Here is a 19,471-nt window from a genome sequence, read left to right on the forward strand (position 1 = left end):
CAGGTGCTTTCCTTCTTCACCAGCAGTCTGTACCACTTCTCAGGTAATCTGAATTCATTCTTTCTCTCCCAGAGGTTATTGAGTGCCTTGCCTAGGTGCTAAGAACACTGAGGTCCCTGCTCCTTGGGCTTCCCAGGTGGCTCTGTGGTAAAGAATCTGCCTGCCAGTGCAGGAGATGCGGGTTCAATCTCATGTTTGGGAAGATCCCCTGGAGAAGGCAAGACAACCCACTCCAGTATTCTTGCCTGAAAAATCCCATTGTCAGAGGAGCCTGGCGGGCTGCAGTCCATGGGGTCACAAAGCATCGGGGACGACTGAGCGACTTCGCATGCACTGCTCTTTGGGAGCTCAGGGACTAGCATAGACCTTCGCAGACAAGAGAGGTCACAGCCCTTGGGATCACCGTCACACTGCAGGAGAGCTCAGGGGAGCTGAGGACCCCCCTCTGCCCAGTGGTTGGAGTGGGTACCGCCAGATGGTGATGAAAGCAGGGACGTGCAGGATGTCTGTAAGGGAGTGTTTTGTTGCCTTCCAGACGTGCAGGAAACTTCACACTTCGCAGGTCTTTCCAAATAGAGCTCCTGCTGGCAAGAAGGAGACGGGCAACACCGAGCCCTTAGGAGATCAGGGAGGGTGGGCAGTAATAAGCCCGCCCTTTCCCTGCCGTCTTTGCGCCTCTCATCTTGGCTTCACACTGCACTTGGGGTAAAGCAGAGACACCTTTCCCAGAACTCCCTGGTCTTGTCGGCCCCTGCAAAGAGGGAAATTCAGGGGTTGGAGTGGTGTGGAGGGGAGGGAGGGGAGCAAGGCTATGACAGCAGCTCTCTGTGGGGGTGTGGAGGAGGAGGCTGGAGCAGAAAGGCTGCCCCCAGGAGCAGTGGTACACGGGTCTGGGCCCCTGGTGTCTCTGGCTCCTTAAGATTAGGGACCCTGCTCTGGATTAGGGACCCTCTGGTACCCTTGCTCTGATCCCGAGGCCTGGAGTTCCCCGTGAAAGCATTTGGCCGTCTCCTGGAAAGGGGGCTGTTGCCTGGCTCTCTGCTCCTGCCCTCAGGTCCTCTCCCAGCCCAAGAACAGAGACTCTGGTCACAGGCGGTGCCCGGAAATGCCTCCTCGGAAGAGCGCGTAAGTCCTCAGGCGCTGTCACCAGACTTTGCAGAGGGTTGGGCAGTGGGGTTTGGCCCCTCCGCCCCACCCTGCCACCCAGAAAGATCCTTGGCCCTGATGTCTCCCCCTGTGTGTGCAACCTGGGCCTTCACGTGGTGGGCCCGTGCACCGAGGAGATGTTGGCTGAGGAGGGAAAGTTTCTGAGCAGCCAGAGGAGCAATTGAGGACCATTTCACAAGCTGTCGGCCTCTCTGCAGGGCTGTTGTGATAAAAAGCCGTGAGGACACAGGCCAGGGCCAGAGTTAACGATTCTAATGCTGAGGTTTATGTACTGTGAGGGGCAGGGTTAAGCCCAGTGGCTTGAAAGCTGTTACCGCGATCACCCCCGTTATGCTCCCCTGTGGCCAGTCAGGGCTGAGAGTGGCCTCTTTCCTCCCTGCTTGTAAGAAACAGTTGATCAGCGCCTGCGCAGTAGCGGCCGCCGAGCTCGGACCCTCCCTGTGCGGGCGCTCAGAGCAGCCTCGAGCTGGCTTCCTGCTGGAGTGCCCCGCCAGGCCCTGGCTGTCACTTGTTTTGGAAACAGCAGACTCTGCTCCCATCCCAGGATCTGGTTTTGACTCCCTGTCTCACAAAGCTAATTAATTGTTAAATTCTGCTCCTTCTTACATAATATCTCATACTTCCTTCTGTTCTCCGTTTCACCTCCTCTCCGGGATCTTTTCTCTCCTACACCATGAGCCGAACTCTGTTCTTCTTCACCTTCCATCCTAGCCTCTCAGCCCTCCTCAGGGTGATCATTTGCTGGTGCCAAGAGGTGCAGGGAAGTCCTTCTGGGGTGGGGATGGGAGCAGACGGGTGGGAGGGGAGGACACAGGCAAAAGGAAAGAGAGTGATTTGAGGCTGACCGTGCCCCAGCACTTTGCTGGTGAGCAGGAGGCTGCCTGGAGTGAGTCAGGAGACTTGTCACTACCCACCCACAGCCCCAGCCAAGGGACCAGGCTCCTCAGTACCAGCTGGGGGTGACAGCAGACCTGCTGGGAGGCCTCTGGTCGACTCTTAGCAGGCCTTAGGGATCACTTCTGCCTGGAAGAGCTCATCAGAGTTGGTGCAGGGCTGGGTTCCAGCTCCGGATTCAGAAATTACTGTATTTCATGACAGAATAGGCAGATTTCCTCTCCCCTAGATGTAGTGCCTACCTGCTGCCTCGGGAGTGCCATGAGATCAGGTCCAGGGCCACCTCATTTCCTACCCCTGAGTTCTTGCCTGCGCTGTGTCCCTCCCGTCTACTGATGACAGCCCTGCCTGCACACCCACTCCTGTGCGAGAATGAACAAGAACTTCTGAAGGAAGGAAACGTACAGTCTCCAGCTTGGCACATATGCTCTGCAAGCAGGAAGGTTTCCTTTATTACTTTTGTTTCGGAGATAGGAGAAATGATTTGTTGTTGTTGTTGTACAGTAGCTCAGTCATGTCCAACTCTTTGCAACCCCGCAGACTGCAGCATGCCAGGCTTCCCAGTCCTTCACCATCTCCCGGGGCTTGCTCAAACTCATGTCCATTGAGTTGGTGATGCCATGCAACCATCTCCTCCTCTGTCACCCTCTTCTCCTCCTGCTGTCAGTCTTTCCCAGCATCAAGGTCTTTTCCAGTGAGTCAGCTCTTCATATCAGGTGGTTAAAGTATTGGAGCTTCAGCTTCAGCATCAGTCCTTCCAGTGAATATTCGGGGTTGATTTCCTTTAGGATTGATTGGTTTGATTTCCATGAAGTCCAAGGGACTCTCAAGAGTCTTCTCCAACACCACAATTCAAAAGCATCAATTCTTCAGTGCTCAGTCTTCTTCATGGTCCAACTCTCACATCCATACATGAGTACTAGAAAAACCATAGCTTTGACTAGACAGACCTTTGTTGGCAAAGTAATGTCTGCTTTTTAATATGCTGTCTAGGTTTGTCTAGGAATGATTACTAGGGGAAAATGGGACAGATACCTTAATAGTGTATTTCTTACTGTATACTGACAATGAAATAAATTATAAATTTGATTAGAAAAAAAAGAAGACAAAGTAAACATTACATCTTGCTCTTAAACTTCCCTGGTAGACTTTCTGAACACCCTGGCCAGGTCCTTTTGGAACATAAAGGTGTCCTTCATTCTCGAGGTGCTAGCCTGGACTCCATCAGAAGAGGAAAGGGATCGAGTAGCACCTCGTTGGGAGCCGTCCCTGGAGGGCTAGTGGGTGTCACCAGTGAACCCTTTTAGCTTAGAGAGTCTTGGAATTTTAACACTGGCAGAAAGCCAAGAGAACATTATACAGGCTTCTCTACGTTAGGTCTAGTCTCTCAGGCTTTCTAATCCCGGCCCTGACCTGAAAAACATAAAAGCCGGCAAAAACCCCCTCATGCCTGCCCTTACTGCTGCTGGAAATTACAAAATCAATATGATGTCTAAACACAAAGGGATACGGTGTTGCTTCATTTTAAGCAGCTCACATCCTGCCCTCCTCCTGCTCCGCAGGGGTGCTGCTGGCCAGACTGAGGAGTCCCGGAAAATTACCCCCTGAGCCCACTTCTCATTTGATACCTGGGGCCCCCAAGCCTAGGAAAGCCCGGACCCAGCTCGAGTGTCCCTGGCCCTGGGCGTGTGCTTGGTCTGCCTGCTCTTGAGCACTAATCCCAGAGCAACCATCTCCAACAACCACAGGCAGAGGGCGGGTGTTGTGGGAAGGAATGTGAGTTAAGGAATGTTGCAGGAGGTCCAAGAGAGGGCACAGATGGCCAGGTAACAGAAAGTGCGGTGGGTTGAGGTTTGCTGGTTTGTTCCTGATGGAATTGGTTTGTTGGCCTCAGAACTGAGCAGTGTCATGTTTTATGTCATTCTCTACTCCAGCACCCTTTCCTTACCCCAGGGCTTTCTGAACCCAGCTGCCTGGAGAACAGTGAGACCGAACCAGTGGCTGCCACTGCTATGAAGGAAGTGACAGTCATTATGAAATACCTGCATATCCATTTTACGTTGTTCTATTCTGTTTTTCAAAGTAAGCATTTTCTTATAGAAAGGGGCCATCTTCCACAGTATCTTTCTGTTTCTATGTTTTGCTTACTATTCCAAGGTAACTGACTCTGAGTGTCAGATTTATTCAAAATAGATTTAATCCTTTCTAGAGCTATAATAGGGAGAAGGAAATAGCAATCCACTCCAGTATTCTTGCCTAGAGAATCCCAGGGACAGAGGAGCCTACTGGGCTGCTGTCCATAGGGTCGCACAGAGTAGGACACAACTGAAGTGACTTAGCTTGTGTGCATGCATTGGAGGAGGAAATGGCAACCCACTCCAGTATTCTTGCTTGGAGAATCCCAGGGACAGGAGCCTGGTGGGCTGCCGCCTATGGGGTCGCACAGAGTCAGACACGACTGAAGCGACTTAGCAGCAGCAACAGCTGAGCTATAATAAGTTGTAAACACTGGTAAAATGCAAAAGCTCCCGTTGTTTAAAAACAGTATATAAGCAGCATAATTTTAATTATGTACAAACATATGCACAACCACACACACTCATACTGCATTTTATCAGTTCTAACACACGATTGGTTTTAAAGTTTATGCTCCACCTAGAATAAAAAATGCTGTCAACCAATGACGCCACTGATTGTGAGGCCTGTCCAGATTTCAGGATTTGTGGGGGAAACACGCATCTCAGAATCAGTAGAAGACGGGATTAGTTAGGATGGAAGGATGTAGAGCAAAGATTAAGAGTGATCTCCCTGGATGCTGAAGTTGATTTGGGGTAACGGTTATCTTCTCTCCACCCTTTTCTGTCTTTTCTAAACTTCCCCTAATGCTTATTGTTATTTTGAAAATTGTAAAAATGCAAAGCAGCCTGAGAGCAGGGTTAGGTCAGCATTGATCTACACCACATCTCTAGACCTGAGTGTCTTATGTTCCTGCAAGTTTTAAGCTAACAGGCAGACTTGCAGGATGTCCCCTGAGACATCTGTCTCCATTTTGTTTGTCTTGATCAGACCAATAAAAGCTTTTAGCCTTGTTCCCAAGATTCCCCTTTCCGAGAACAAAACCACCTTTTCAGGCAAAGGTAGCCTCATGCCACAGGTTGGGCTGAGTCCCATGTTCTGTTTGCAGGATAGTGATTTAATTTCTTCCTCCTCCTGAGGGGTACAGTTGTGTGTGTACTTAGTCACTCAGTGGTGTCTGACTTTCTGACCACCCCCCAGACTGCAGCCCACCAGGCTCCTCTGTCTATGGAATTTTCTAGGCAAGACTACTGGAGTGGGTTACCATTTCCTCTTCCAGAGGATCTTCCCAACCCAGAGATCAAACTTCTGTTTCTTGAGTCTCCTGCATTAGCAGGAGGATTCTTTACCACTGAGCCAACCTGGGAAGCCCAGCCTCTCTTTTGTCCTGTGGAGCCGGAGGTAGTGAAGTGACGTGAGCGGCCTCTGGGAATCAGAAGCTGTGTCATGAGACAGGTGGCTTTGTCCTTGAGAGAGTTTGTCGTCCATCATCTGCACTGTGAGGAGCGTAGTGGTGACATTTCAGAACCTGTAGTCACCATCTCTTAGAAATCAGTAGAGTTTAAATTGTTTTGCTATTGGTTAGACTGAGCGACTTCACTTTCACTTTCACACATTCGAGAAGGAAATGGCAACCCACTCCAGTGTTCTTGCCTGGAGAATCCCAGGGACGGGGAGCCTGGTGGACTGCCGTCTGTGGGGTCACACAGAGTAGGACACGACTGAAGTGACTTAGCAGCAGCAGCAGCAGCAAATATCAAAAAGGTGGGTTACTTGAGTCAGAGGAGAACAGAAACATAAACCAAGGCTGATGGGTGGCCTGATCTGATACATGAATAAGAGGAGATTGGTCAGTCTGGCTGCACCACAGCTTCCTAGTTTCCTTCATCACACCTCTCCCACTGAGCGGTCACACAGGACACCCCCCTGGCGATGATACCCAGGGAGCACTTCTTTCTTTCTAGCTTTTCAGAGACTGTGTGATAGCACTTGGTCTATTCCTCCTTTTCGCATGGCTGAGATACACACTGGACATAAGCATGGGCTGCTTGATGCCTCTTCCTCTTGGCCCTGCAGTCCCGTGACCCACATCTTGTCGGCAAGTCATACATCATTTTCAGGGTACCTTCTCTGGTAGGTCAGTGGTAATGAATCTGCCTACAAGTGCTGCTGCGTCACTTCAGTCGTGTCCGACTCTGCGCGACCCCACAGACAGAAGCCCACCAGGCTCCCCCATCCCTGGGATTCTCCAGGCAAGAACACAGGAGTGGGTTGCCATAAGTGCAGGAGACCTTTATTCGATCCCTGGGTTGGCAAGATCCCCTGGAGAAGGGAATGGCAACCCACTCCAGTATTCTTTCCTGGAGAATCCCATAGACAGAGGAGCCTATAGGGGCTACAGTCCAGGTTGGACACGACTGAGCAACAAACACGTTCACTTTCACATACTTTGCTTAGACCTGATGGTTTCCTTTCTGGGTTAACAGTACCTTCACTGGAATTGAGACCCTTGGATAGCACAACTGTATTTGTAAGTGAATGTTTTTCACTGAGATGCTGTAGCAAATGGATTTTGCTAGAAATGCATATTGCATTTCAGAAGAAAGGTTGAAGGAGGACCATCAGAGGGAGATAAACAAGATAAATGTCACGCCAGAGCTTTTTAATGTAACATCTTCCTGCATAACTTCATTCCAGAGCCAAAGCAGAAGCGTGAGACTTGAAAGTGAAAGAGTTTACTCCTCTAGAATGTTCCAAAGGGAACGTCTAGATTTTTTAAACATCTTACTGCCTTCAGAATTGACTTTTCTTTATTACAACTCAAATATATACTGTATATTTCAAGTAACTGCACTGAAATGATTCCAAAGACAAAAAGAATAAAGAAATCTTAACAATAATAAGTTTTGGAAAAAAATAGACAAATTATAATTCAAAAATAATTGCTAATCAGATCATACTGATTCAGAAGAAGGCTGAGTGTTAAGCTTTTTTAAAATGTCCATTTTAATTAAATATCATTAAATCCCATTTCAAATCTGTATCTAGCTCCCATGGTTCTGGTTCCTTAACTTTCCCCTTACCGGCTAATAAACCCACTTGTTTTAAAAGGTCTGCATTTCTCAGTTTTCCTAAACTTTTTGTTGTTGTGTAGTCACTAAATCCTGTCCAATTCTTTGTAATCCCATGCACTATAGCTCTCCATGCTTCTCTGTCCTTGGTCTTTTCCAAGCAAGAATACTGGAGTGGGTTGCCATTTGCTCCTCCAGGGGATCTTCCCAACCCAGGGATCGAACTTGCTTCTGCTGCATTGGCAGGCAGATCTTTACAGCTGAGCCACAAGGGAAGCCCACCCTTTTTTTTTTTTTTTAAACAAGGTCTTTAAAATGTGTCATGTGTTTAAACCATGTCTTCTAGAATTCTTGTTTATGGTTTTGATGTGCTTTGTTCTTCATGCTTTAGCTCACATCATGTCTTCTCTTGGGAAGTATGGATTTCCTCCTGGCATTATTTCTGCTTCTTTGAAGGAAAAATCAGATTAGTCATGCTATATCTAATCCTCTTCTTATCCCCAGCATTGTAGTTTTGATCTCCCTCTTTCTTATTCCTGATTCTGTTTTCCTGTGACTAAAGCCTTTTCAGTTGGGTGTGTACTTCAGTACATCTCCTGGTGGCCCATGCTCTTAAACATGGGCTCATACTGTACAGTGCTTTTTCAGCTTCTGAAAGCGTCTTCATTCATGTGTTGCGAAGCAGTAGTGGCTATCTTTTCAGACTTCTCCTCGTTAAATGATTATAAAGCCCCTTGTAAACCATATTACTTCTACATATAGCATACATAGAAGTACTTCTATATATATGCTAAATAATAACCACAGAGAAACTTTTCAACTGAGTAGTAAATACAGTAATTATTTGCAAAAATTAAGTGAGGAGGCCATTCACATTGTTCATTTGTAGGCTTTGCATAAAGAAGCTGTCTGGTTTTTGTTTGTTTTTTTTTAATTTACAGGCAGTTGCCTGAAAACTTGAGTGTGATGGTTCCAGAACAGTCAGATTTGGATAATTCATTATTTGGGGATCTGCTGTTGACTTGGTCAAGTGAGCCACTTTTTCATTAATTAAATGAAGGGAGATGAATAAATGGTTTCCAAGTCGTGCCCAAGCCTGGCAAGTGGATGGAAAGGGGTTAGAGGAGATAGCAGAGAACCTTCTAATGGTTCAACTCTTAGATATTGGGGTCCCTCAGATTTTATATGGAAAAGGATTTCATAGCACTTTAGTAAAGAGTCTCAAAGCCCATTATTTTCCCAAGTTTTTGGATTCTATGAACCAGTTAAAAAAAAAAATGTGTTAGTCTCTCAGTCATGTCCAATTCTCCAGGCAAGAATATTGGAGTGGGTTGCCATTTCCTTCTCCAGGGGATTTTCCCAACCCAGGGATCAAACCCAGGTCCCCTGCATTGCAGGCAGATTGTTTACCATCTGAGCCACCAGGGAAATTTAGGTTGGCCAGGGTGGGGAGCGGAGAAGGCAATGGCAAGCCACTCCAGTACTCTTGCCTAGAAAATCCCATGGACGGAGGATCCTGGTAGGCTGCAGTCCATGGGGTCGCTACGAGTCAGACATGACTGAGCGACTTCACTTTCACTTTTCACTTTCACACATTGGAGAAGGAAATGGCAACCCACTCCAGTGTTCTTGCCTGGAGAATCCCAGGGACGGGGGAGCCTGGTGGGCTGCCGTCTATGGGGTCACACAGAGTCGGACACGACTGAAGTGACTTAGCAGCAGCAGGGTGGGGAGGGGAGGCACTGCACATTGACAAATGTAAAGACTTGAGGTGAATGCTATCCCCTGTCACTATAATTGCAAAACACCACAGAAAGGATATACTCTCAACAAACACCCCAAACAAACAGATAAAACCAGTTCTTTGCGTTGAATGACCGCAAATGCTCAGCAGGCTGTTCCTGTTGTGGTGGAGATTTGATGGGGCCCTGGCCTGAGCTGAGGGGGGCTTGTTGAAGGCCATTGGGCAGGTGCTTTCTGGAGGCCTGTTCCTCAGAAAATCAGTCTTGAATAATGAGTTTATTTTACAGCGGGGACTAAAAAGGGCTTGCTCAGTTGTTCTCCAGAGGGTGGTTTCTTTTCTTCATTTCTTTTGATTTTTAAAGATATTCATAGATTTGGTAAGGATTTAAGCAGGCGTACATTTTCCCCTGCCACAATTAGCATATCAAAAAATTCACATTTCATTCTATTTGAATCTTTTGTCCTCATCGAGCTGTGAATATTTTAAGCAAAAGCACTTCCATAGGATGTATTCTAGCCTTGACAGTTCAATCTGGAAGAAAAACACCATGAGAAAGTTTATAAACTGCGGCTCAGTACTGCAGGGGAAGGGAGGGGGCAGGAAGTGTGTCAGAAATGGACCCTGTGAGCTCCAAATTGTCTGTGGCAGGAAGGATGGGGTGGGAGATGGAGCCAACTGTCAGATCATGTCACATGGGTTTTATCTGATGGAAGGACATCAGATCCCATGAGACCACATGTAGGTTTGCTTGGAAGTTAAATGGAATCTCAATGATCCTTGGAAAGGAAAAGCCACGGGTCATTCAGAGTTCATAAAGTTCTAGTTATGTGCTTGCTGACATTTAAGATCCCTTAAATGCTGCATAAATTGGAAAGTTTTCTAAAATATACAATTGTATCAGAAGGCTTTTTAATAGTTTATAAACATTATGTCTTATTATTCTAATATTATATATAATTAATATATTCAAGATTTTAACACTTTTGCTACAATGATATCAAGGCAGTACCGTTTTAGCTAGCATACATCAAGGTGTTGAGGGACTTCTCTAGTGGTCCGGTGGCTAAGGCTCTGAGCTTCCAGTGCAGGGGTCCCAGGTTCGATCCCTGGTCAGAGAACTAGATCCCACTTGCCACTATTAAAATCCCGCATACTGCAAGAAAGACTTGAAGATGCCATGTGCCACAACTGAGACCCAGCACAGCCAAATAAATAAATATTCCTTTTAAAAAAGAGGTTGAAACTTTTAAAGTCCATTATCAGTAAGGAAACTTGGTTGAAGCAACCTGAAGTTACTCTGGTTAACTTAAGCCAAAAGAGAATTGATCAGAAGAGGATCAGGTTCCTCATAGCTGGATGGGAAGCTGGAGACACAGGCCTGGGCAGGAGCCAGGGAGAACAAGAGCACAGCTGAGATCTTGTCCCAGGAATGGTCTGTCTAAGTCTGTGCTGCCTCTCGGTTCTCGTGTGGCATTTAAACCAGTTGACCCTGTGCCTCTGGGTCCCCCTTAGTGTTCTGGCTGCGTTGAGCCCTTGATGGGTTACACTGTTTGTTTAATCAACAGGGGAGAAGCGTAGGGTGGGAAGAACACCCCCTTTCTAGCCTCCGTAGTTGGTGGTGGGGCCCTGCCACTCACCCATCTTGTGATTCCCCTCCCTACTCTCCCCAGAAAGGAGAGACTTCAAATGCTGGACAGCTCAAACAATACAAGTTCATCGTGCAGCTGGGGAGCACGTTTCTGAGGAAGGTGAGTCATAGTTAAATGAGGCTTAAGGAATGAGTTTTTGGCCTCACTCAAGGGAGCTCATTGATGTACAGACTGTTAGACCTCTGGGAGCCTCTGGGTCCTCATCTGAAGAGACGGAGTTTTGATCACAACCCCAGCGCTATGACTCTGCAACCAGAGCCTTCTTTCCAGGAAAAAGATACAAATATAAATAGGATAAGAGAAGCAGGAAGATCTCTAAGAAGTGCCTCTTTTAACTTAGAGAATGATAAGTCAAAACTATCTGAAATATAGATGCGGGAAAGCTGGATTTGAGCACCTCTGCTAGAGAGGAGAGTGAGGTGGAGGGATGTGCGTGGACTTAGGAGCCGGCTGCACCTTGCTGCCAGCACTCTTTCACAGTTCCGCCCTGTACTTGTGGACCGATTTAGAGGGAACTCCTCAGGCTTGTTTTCTCCTCTGTGAGGTGGAGATAATACTCCTTGAAAGCACTCCTTGACTGTGGTGAAGATTTAAATGAGGTCCCATAGGTCAAAGTGCCTGCTGCATAGGAAGCGATCTACTAAGGTTATTACTTCCCTCCCTAGAGGCCTGGGGATCTGGTTCTAGAACACAGTCTTGCTCTCCGAGTCTCCCTCTGGAGTGGAGGGAGTTAAATGGGAATTTAATGAGCATTTGCCCAGTTCAAGCTCACAGTCCCAGGCTCTAGGCAGGCCTCTTGTGGGGTTTAAAGAAAAACCAGAGTTTGTACTTTGTATCACTGAGCTCGCAGGCCAATGTCTCCCTGTGCCATACCTGGGAGCAGTATGAGAGAAGAGTTGTGACCTGTGTAATACCAAAATTAGAAGAAAGTCTTTGTTTTACAAATTTATTATAAAATGAAACACAGATAACCATATAAAACAAATATGCAGTTTATTGAATTATTTTAAAGCAGCTGCCCTCGTAGGTCAAGATAATGGATCTCGCCAGCACTCTGCAAGCCCTCTACATGCCTCATCTCAATGAAGCTGCCCCCCAAGGCCCCCACAGTCACCACTATCCTGACTTTAAGAACAGTCACATCCTTACCTTTCTCTCTAGTTTATCACCTAAATGTGCCTCCCTGGATAATACAGTTTGTTCCTACCCTCGTCTTTTCAGTTTGATGATGTGTGCTGTGTTTTAATCTGTAGGTTTCCCTCTTTATCCCTTTCCCTTTCTTACAGTTTATCGGTTGAAGGACTGGGCTGTTTGGCCCATAGTTTCCTGGGTTTTGCTGATTGAATACTGATCCTGGCGCATTTCCACACGCCCCTGTGCCCTCTGGATTTCCTGGCACCTTTTTTATTTTTGTTTTTTGGCTGCACCGTGCAGGATGCAGGATGCTGGATCTTAGCAGTTCCCCATCTAGGGATCGAACCAGGGCTGCCTGTGTTGGGAGCATGAATCTTAACCACTGGACCACCAGGAAAGTCCCACTTGGCACTTCTTATTCCGCCAAACACAACGTCTTCTATAAAGGAGCTCAGTGGCCATATTGTAATTGAAGTGGATGGGAACATGGAATCTTTGGTAAATGATTCACTCATAGTTGAGATACCGCATACCATCTTCTAATTTCCATAGCAGCTGATTTCTTTTGAAATAATTTCTAGGAAAGCTTTATTTTGGATGAAGTTTACATTGCAGTTCTTACCAACTGACTCATTTTTATCCCTCATACTTCTTTAGAATGATATATCAAAGATCAAATCCCAGAAATCCCATTAACCTCTAGGTTATGCAAACATTAGTTGTTCATTTTTTCAAGTCTGTGGTGTCAGTAACAGAAAATGTGTGTTTCTAATATTTGTTTTGTAGCATTCTTAAACTGTTACAGTCATATGTAGCTCTGCAAATTCATGTTCCCACTTATGTCAGCCAGTGAAGGAGAAAAGGGTGAATTGCTGAGCCTCAGTGTCCCCAGTTCTCCCACCTTAGTGAGTCCCAGTCACTTGCTTTGTCTTAAGCAATCTGTAGTTTCTACTTCTCCATTCTCCTTTCATTCCTACAGGCCATGCAGGACGCGCTGGCAGACCTTCCGGAATGGTACGGGATAAAAGGCATGCAGGCCCACTGGATTGGGGACTGTGTGGGCTGCCATCTGGACTTCTCATTAAAGGTGATTGAGCAGGAGCATCTGCAGCAGTTAATGCTCACAAACCCCCTTCTGCCTCTTTAGACCTCTTTTTAGAAAAGTAGGTGCCTGTGCTCATCACATAAATCCTGGAGGAAAGTATAACACCTTTCCCAGGACAAATAACATTGACAGTTATTATTGATTCGTGGACAGAAGAGCCAGAAACTGGGGAAAGCCTCTTTCTGGGCATGCTCTGACGTCCTTCGATGGGGACCCCCAAGTAGGCCGGGGGGTAGGCCCTGGGGAGGCCTCCTGAAAGAGGAACTGCGGTCCTCTACTCTCTACCCCTGTCTGCCCCTGCCTGGGACCATCTCAGGCCCCCACGTGCCTGCTGCTGCTGTCCCCGCTGCCTGGGATTGAGGAGGAGTGGGGACAGGGGAAGTGGGCTGGGGAGCACGGCAGCCCAGAGTGGGGACTGAGAAATGAAATGACTCTGCCTCTTGTCAGGTTGATGGACAAGTCACAGGAGAAAAGCTGAGCGCCTACACAGCCACCCCCGAGGCCATTTATGGCGCCTCCCACGTGGCCATCTCTCCTAGCCACAGGCTCTTGCACGGGCACAGCCCTCTGAAAGAAACCTTTCGGAAGGCCCTCGTCCCTGGCCAAGGTGAGTCGGCAAGTTAAGGTTAAGACAGGGGCGTTATGCCTTACATTTCACAGAGTTCACACTCCTTTCACATATATCATCCCGTGTGATCTGTTCCTCTCCTTGGCCTGACTTTATGTGTCGATTTTAAAATGTGAGGATCAGAAAGAGACTTGAAAATAAGTTACTTTGAGTCAGTAGCTTCTCCTCTTCTTAAGTTTTTGTTTGAAAGTTCAACTCTTTCCCTTTAAATATAATCTAGATTCAAAGCTCTTTTCTGATAAGAATAGAATCTTGTGCTTAATTTATAGTCTCATCATCAAATAAAACTATACTGACAAGGACAGGAAGGAAGCCGGTGAGAAACAGAGGAAACATTTTCAATAACTTAATTTTAGTGTCTCTTAAGAATTCACAGTGATCTGAGCAGACCATCAGGGTCCTGGTTTTTAATGAGTGAATCAAGCTGACCTCAAATTGGCATAGCAGGTGTTGGTCAGTGAGGATGAGAAGTGACTGTGCATTAGTCTGAAGTCCAGGGCTGCAAGCCACAGAGTTCATCTCTGGCTCACCCAGAGGAAAGGGGGAACATACTGGAAAACTGTGGGGAAGAACCAGTCTGGAAGAGGACTTGAACTAGGCAGCCACAGGAGTTGGGGCAGGAAGAATGAATAATGTCTTAGTACCACTGACTGAGGGAATCTGCTCTCACCTTGCCATCAACTCTTGGGGCACTTGGTTTGAGATTGGTCCTGCAGAGAAACACGTCCAATTGGTACAACTGGGGACCCCTGTCCTCTGTGTTGGCCAAAGGAAAGCCAGGTACCTTATTCCTTGATAGCCCCCCAGGACTGTCATCCTTTTGGAAGGGATAGCTCCGTAAAACTCAGGCTCTTACCAGAGGAAGGGGTATGGATCCTGGGCAGGCGAAAAGAACTCCCCTGTAAATTAGAAGTAGGTCTCAGGAGAAATGTAAATATTTCTGTAAAAATCTCAGCCCACTTCACTTTTCATAGACTATAAACTTCAACCCAAGGCACACAATCTGAATTATTGCAGGTCTGTTTAAGTTACTAGATTAATAAAAATTTTTGAATGGTAGTATAGTTTTGTGGGTTTTTTTTTAATAATTGGAATGCATAAAATAGCCAGAAGGAAAGACTCCCTGATCAGATTGGAAGGATAAACAGTGTTGCCCCAGCTTCTCTCTGCTTAAGACTTATAATTGTTAACAACAGTAATACTCAGATCAGTTAATACTTACTGAGAGCCGGCTGTGTGCTGAGCGCTCAGGGATGGGTAGGTGGCCGCTCAGTCTTGTCTTCTGGGAAGTTGCATTAGAGGAGACCCAGATGCATACATAATTCACTGGCCCAGGACACATATCACTTGGTTTCATCTCTTTTGTTGTATATTGAAATAAAGAACAGACTCTTTTAAAATTTCAGTGTGTGCTTCTGAAGTTCAGTATAGCTCTCTCTCAGTTTTATTTTCCATTTATTCCAAAGAAAAATTGGATTCTTTTCAGTGGTTTAAAGGTAAAACTCATCGTTTTTACTTTCATGAACATTTTGAGATTTCTTGAGAGCTATGGCAGTAGAATAATATCTAAAATTGAAAAACTAAAAAATATGAATTTGACCTTAGATTCCCCCTCCATGCTTAAGTTGGGGACATAAATTAAAGTGAAGTAATAGCAGTAGGGGATTAATGAGCTAATAAGTTATAAAAGATAGAGTCCCTGCCATCAAAGATACTATATGAACCCAAAACATTTTCACATGTAAGAAATTAAGAGGCTGTTTTAGCATGTGCCAGTTTTCACGGTCATGTTGGTATCGGCACATCTGACTTGGCCTGGTTGGTTTCCTTTTGGCGCTGAATGGCTTATTTGCTTGGTTCTCCCCTTTTTAGTAATTTCTGAAACAAATCCAAATGGAATGCTCCACTTGGCTCTAAATTTTCCAATTCTAATTTTCATAGTGGAAATATTCATTTTGCAGATGCCAGTTTATTCAGGGTCTCTAGATTAATTTGCATGTCAGGTCTCTGGATACTGACCTGTGGCCTCAGTCATTTATGTTCAGTACAGTGCTCGAGTGTAAGGCGGTTTTCCCGAAGGTGAATTAAAACTACTGCATGGGTATGGATTTATGCCTCCTTTGGCCTCTAAGGTCACATTTTAAACCTGAGCATCTTATCACTATTGTCATTTACCATTGCCAACTGGCTCTGTTCAGACAGGCACCTTGGCTTTCCCTCAAATATCTAGTTTTCAGGATAAATAAATATTAAAACAGTTACTACTTCAAGTCATGGTAGCACACAGTTGTGACAGAATTTATCACTTGCATGAGCTTAAATTATCACACTCAAGTTCCTACAGTTGCTGAGTCGGTGTCTGCGTATGGGCTCCTGAGTTGGCACAAGATGACTAAGGTTCTGATCCCAGATCCATCCTATGACCGAAGAAAGTTGAGTTTTCTCAGCAGCGCAGGTGATGGGGCTATCAGGCAAGGTGGTGTGGGGGCCTGGTGGGTTCAGAAGGAGCCCTGAGGGGCTCTGAGGAGGAAGAGTATGGACAGGGTGATGCTTGAGTGTTAGAGTGGAGGCAGGAGAGCTGGCTTCCCCAGTAGTGAGGTGAGAGGTGGTGAATACCCCAAAACAGTGGCCCTCAAGATGGAGGGGCGAGGACAGCTCTCAGAATTATTTACTGAGAAGACTCCTCGGACATCTCCCTGATTTTTTTGCCTGGCCGACTATGTTGCTTATGTTTTTGACTAAATGTACTGTTTTGCTCAACATCCTGTAATTGGTACAGATTCCTTTAGAGAGCAAAAAGTGACGTCCCTCTCTGTACAGATCTTAAAATCGAGTGTATTTCCATAATGATTGACATTGTCTCCTCTCTTTAGTTGATGACCTCTGACTTAAGCCATGTTACGTAAGCTGGGACTTGATAGGAACTAGAAACCATAAAAAGCATCAATGGGGGAAATGTTGGAGTTCTAGACGCTGTTCTGTTTTTTCCTAGAGTCTTTTTCTTACACTCTTGATATTAAAATGTGCAAACCCTGGGGCTTTGGAACCATGCATTTCAGCTCTGAGTCACCGATGATCTGCACAATGCCTTTTTTGCCAACAGGGTAAATGAGGTCTCTGTAATAAGTGGCTTAGGAATCCTGTTGTTGTTGACACATGAGAGTGAGGCCCCGAAACATCGAGTAGTTTATGGCTCCCTATTGCCTTGCCCTGTCTCCATAGAATCAGTTTGAGGGTGGAACAAAGGGCAAGGAACAGAATCCTGTGGGTAGTAGTTTGTTCTTCACCCTAACTGTCCCTGCTGGCATCCTTTCAGTTCAGCAGGTGTGAATAGATACTGTGCGGAGGAAAGCTTCTGTGCTCGGGTAACCTGGCATAAAGCAGAAATAAAGAGGTTTCTTTGCTTCCAGACTTGTCAGTGTCTTCTCTGCGCTGATGTGCATTGTGACTGTCTACAGGGGAACATCAGGCTGCTTTCCTCACACTTACTTGACCAGGGGGCCCTGTTTCCACAGAGATCCGGGGACCAAGTTGCAGGCAGCACTGCTCTGCTAAGCACTGCACAGAAGTCTCCGGTCTGTTTTTCCAAGGGGCATGAAAGACCTGCCTTGTTTGCGGTGGGGGCCCTGAGAAAGGGCAGCTTCTTGCCTAGAATGTTTCCTTTGTAATTACTGACGGTTAAGTTAGTAATCCTTTGTGTGTTCTAAGGCTTTTAGCTGTGATCTAACCCCTGTATGAACTGCTTCAGTTACTTGGGATTTCTCCCTGGCTTCCTGCTTCACATTGCCAGCACAGGGCTCATAAGAAATGTGGAGAATGCCAATCCTGACCAAGAACTTCAGATCTTAACTTTCGTTCTTTCTGCGAAATAGGTTGTGACTGGGTATAGCAGGCACATTGCTATAGGGCATTCATTGCAAATCTGCTCATATGTAAATTCAAATATTAACTTTTTTTCTAATTGAAAAACAGTCACAATAGACTTTCATGTGGGAAAGTGAAAAAAAAATCCAACCCTTTAATCCATACTCTACTTTTTTTCGTATTTTCCTGATAATGACTTTATTGATATATATTTCACATGCCATAAAATTCATCTATTTAAAGTGTACAATTCAGTGGTTTTTTTGTATATCCACAGAGTTGTACAGCCATCACCACTGTCAATTTTAGGACATTTTCACCACCACCTCCCCACCAAAGAAATCCCATACTCTCTAGCAATCATGCTCAATACCTCCTATTTCCCCAGCCCCAGGAAACCACTAATCTACTTTCTTTCTCCATAGATTTGCCTGTTCTGGACATTTCATATAAATGGACTCACATGACATTTGTTCTTTTGTGACTGGCTTCTTTCACTTGGTGTAATGTTTTCAAGGTCATCCAGTGTTGGAGCATGCGTTAGTACTTCATTCCTTTTTATTTCAGAATAAGACTTCATTTTATATACCATGTTTTATTTATCCATTCACCGGTTGATAGACATTTTGGTTTCCACCTTTGGTACAGATTCTTGTGCGGATATATGCTTTTATTTCTTCATGTGTGTATCTAAGAGTTGAGTTGTTGGGTCTTATTTTAGTACTAGCTCTGTGTTTAACTGGGGGAGGAGCTGTCAGACACTTCAAGGCAGGTGCTCTATTTTACGTCCCCAGAGGCGGTGCAGAGGGATCCAGTTTCTCCACATGTTTGCCAGCACTTGTCACTCTTTTGTTATGGTCATGCTAATGGGTGTGAAGCATTATCTCACTGTGACTTCGATTTGCGTTTATCCGATGACTAATGGTGTTGATCATCTTTTCATGTACTTATTGGCCATTTACATATCTTCTGTAGAGGAGTATCTATTCAGAGCATCTGCTCAATTTTTAACTGAGTTGTCTTTTTATTCTTTAATTTTGATAGTTCTTTATACTAGATACAAGTTTCTTATCAGATTTGCATAAATGTTCTCCAGTTCTGTGAGTACTCTTTTCACTTTCTTGATGGTGTCCTTTGAAGCTTGGAAGTTTTAAATTTTGGTGCAGTCCAGTTTATCTGTTAACACTTTTTTCTTCTGTCGTTTTTGCTTTTGGTGTCATATCTCAGACCCCATTGCCTAGTCAGAGATCACGAAGATTTACACCTGTGTTTTCTTCTAAGACTTTTATACTTTTAGATCTTATGTTTAGGTCTTTAATCCATTTTTAAATTAAGTTTAATTTATTCTTTTGCGTGTGGTCATACATCTTTTAAATTCGTGTTCCCACACACTCATCCTAAAAATCAGACTGCTCCTGTCTTTTGTCTTTTTGTTTTTTACTTAATATGATATCAGAAAATATTTCTTAGTTTTTAGGCAGGCTTGTCTTTAATCCATGCATAATATTCTATCAACTCAATGTACCATAATATTCTAAATCTTCCCTATCATGTTGAATATTTGGCCTTTTTCGTGTTTGGGCTATTAGGGAGACAGTTCTTTGCCTCTGTAGAATTAATTCCTTAGAAAACAGCTCACCCCCACCCCCCCAAAGAAACAGAAAGAACATCCCCAATAGTGTGATTTTTTTGGTCAAAGTTTATGAACCCTATTTTGGTTCTTTTTACACGTTGCTTTTATTGGTTTCTGAAAGGGCTAAATCAGTTTAGAGTGTCTTATCCAAATGACATACGAATTTCAGCACAACTTCACAGTGACGGCACCCTTCTAGTTTTATTTTATTTATTTATCTTTTGGCTGTGCTGGGTCCTCATTGCTACATGGGCTTTTTTCTTTTTTTTTTAATTAGAGGCTAATTACTTTACAATATAATATTGGTTGGTTTTGCCATACATTGACGTGAATCTGCCCCGGGTGTACATGTGTTCCCCTTCTTGAACCCCCCTCCCACCTCCCTCCTCCCCATATCCTCCCTCTGGGTCATCCCCATGCACCAGTCCCGAGCATCCTGTATCATGCGTCGAGCCTGGACTGGTGATTCGTTTCACATATGATAATATACACGTTTCAATGCCATT

At 45.3% G+C, this 19,471-nt stretch overlaps 1 protein-coding gene across 3 annotated transcripts in view; it reads left to right on the forward strand.

The window, feature by feature from the left end:
* LARS2 (leucyl-tRNA synthetase 2, mitochondrial) overlaps window positions 1–19,471 on the forward strand; it is a 146,473-nt gene that overhangs the window by 73,753 nt on the left and 53,249 nt on the right. For all 3 annotated transcript variants that reach the window (XM_055413611.2, XM_055413612.2, XM_088832001.1), the window contains 2 exons: window positions 12,715–12,822; window positions 13,288–13,447. In XM_055413611.2, the coding sequence (XP_055269586.2) occupies window positions 12,715–12,822; window positions 13,288–13,447 (268 nt within the window). The remainder of the gene's footprint in view (window positions 1–12,714; window positions 12,823–13,287; window positions 13,448–19,471) is intronic.

This window comes from Moschus berezovskii, chromosome 24, assembly GCF_049115385.1.
Source record: "Moschus berezovskii isolate FMDL1 chromosome 24, NW_MosBer_1.0, whole genome shotgun sequence".
Lineage (NCBI taxonomy): Eukaryota > Metazoa > Chordata > Mammalia > Artiodactyla > Moschidae > Moschus > Moschus berezovskii.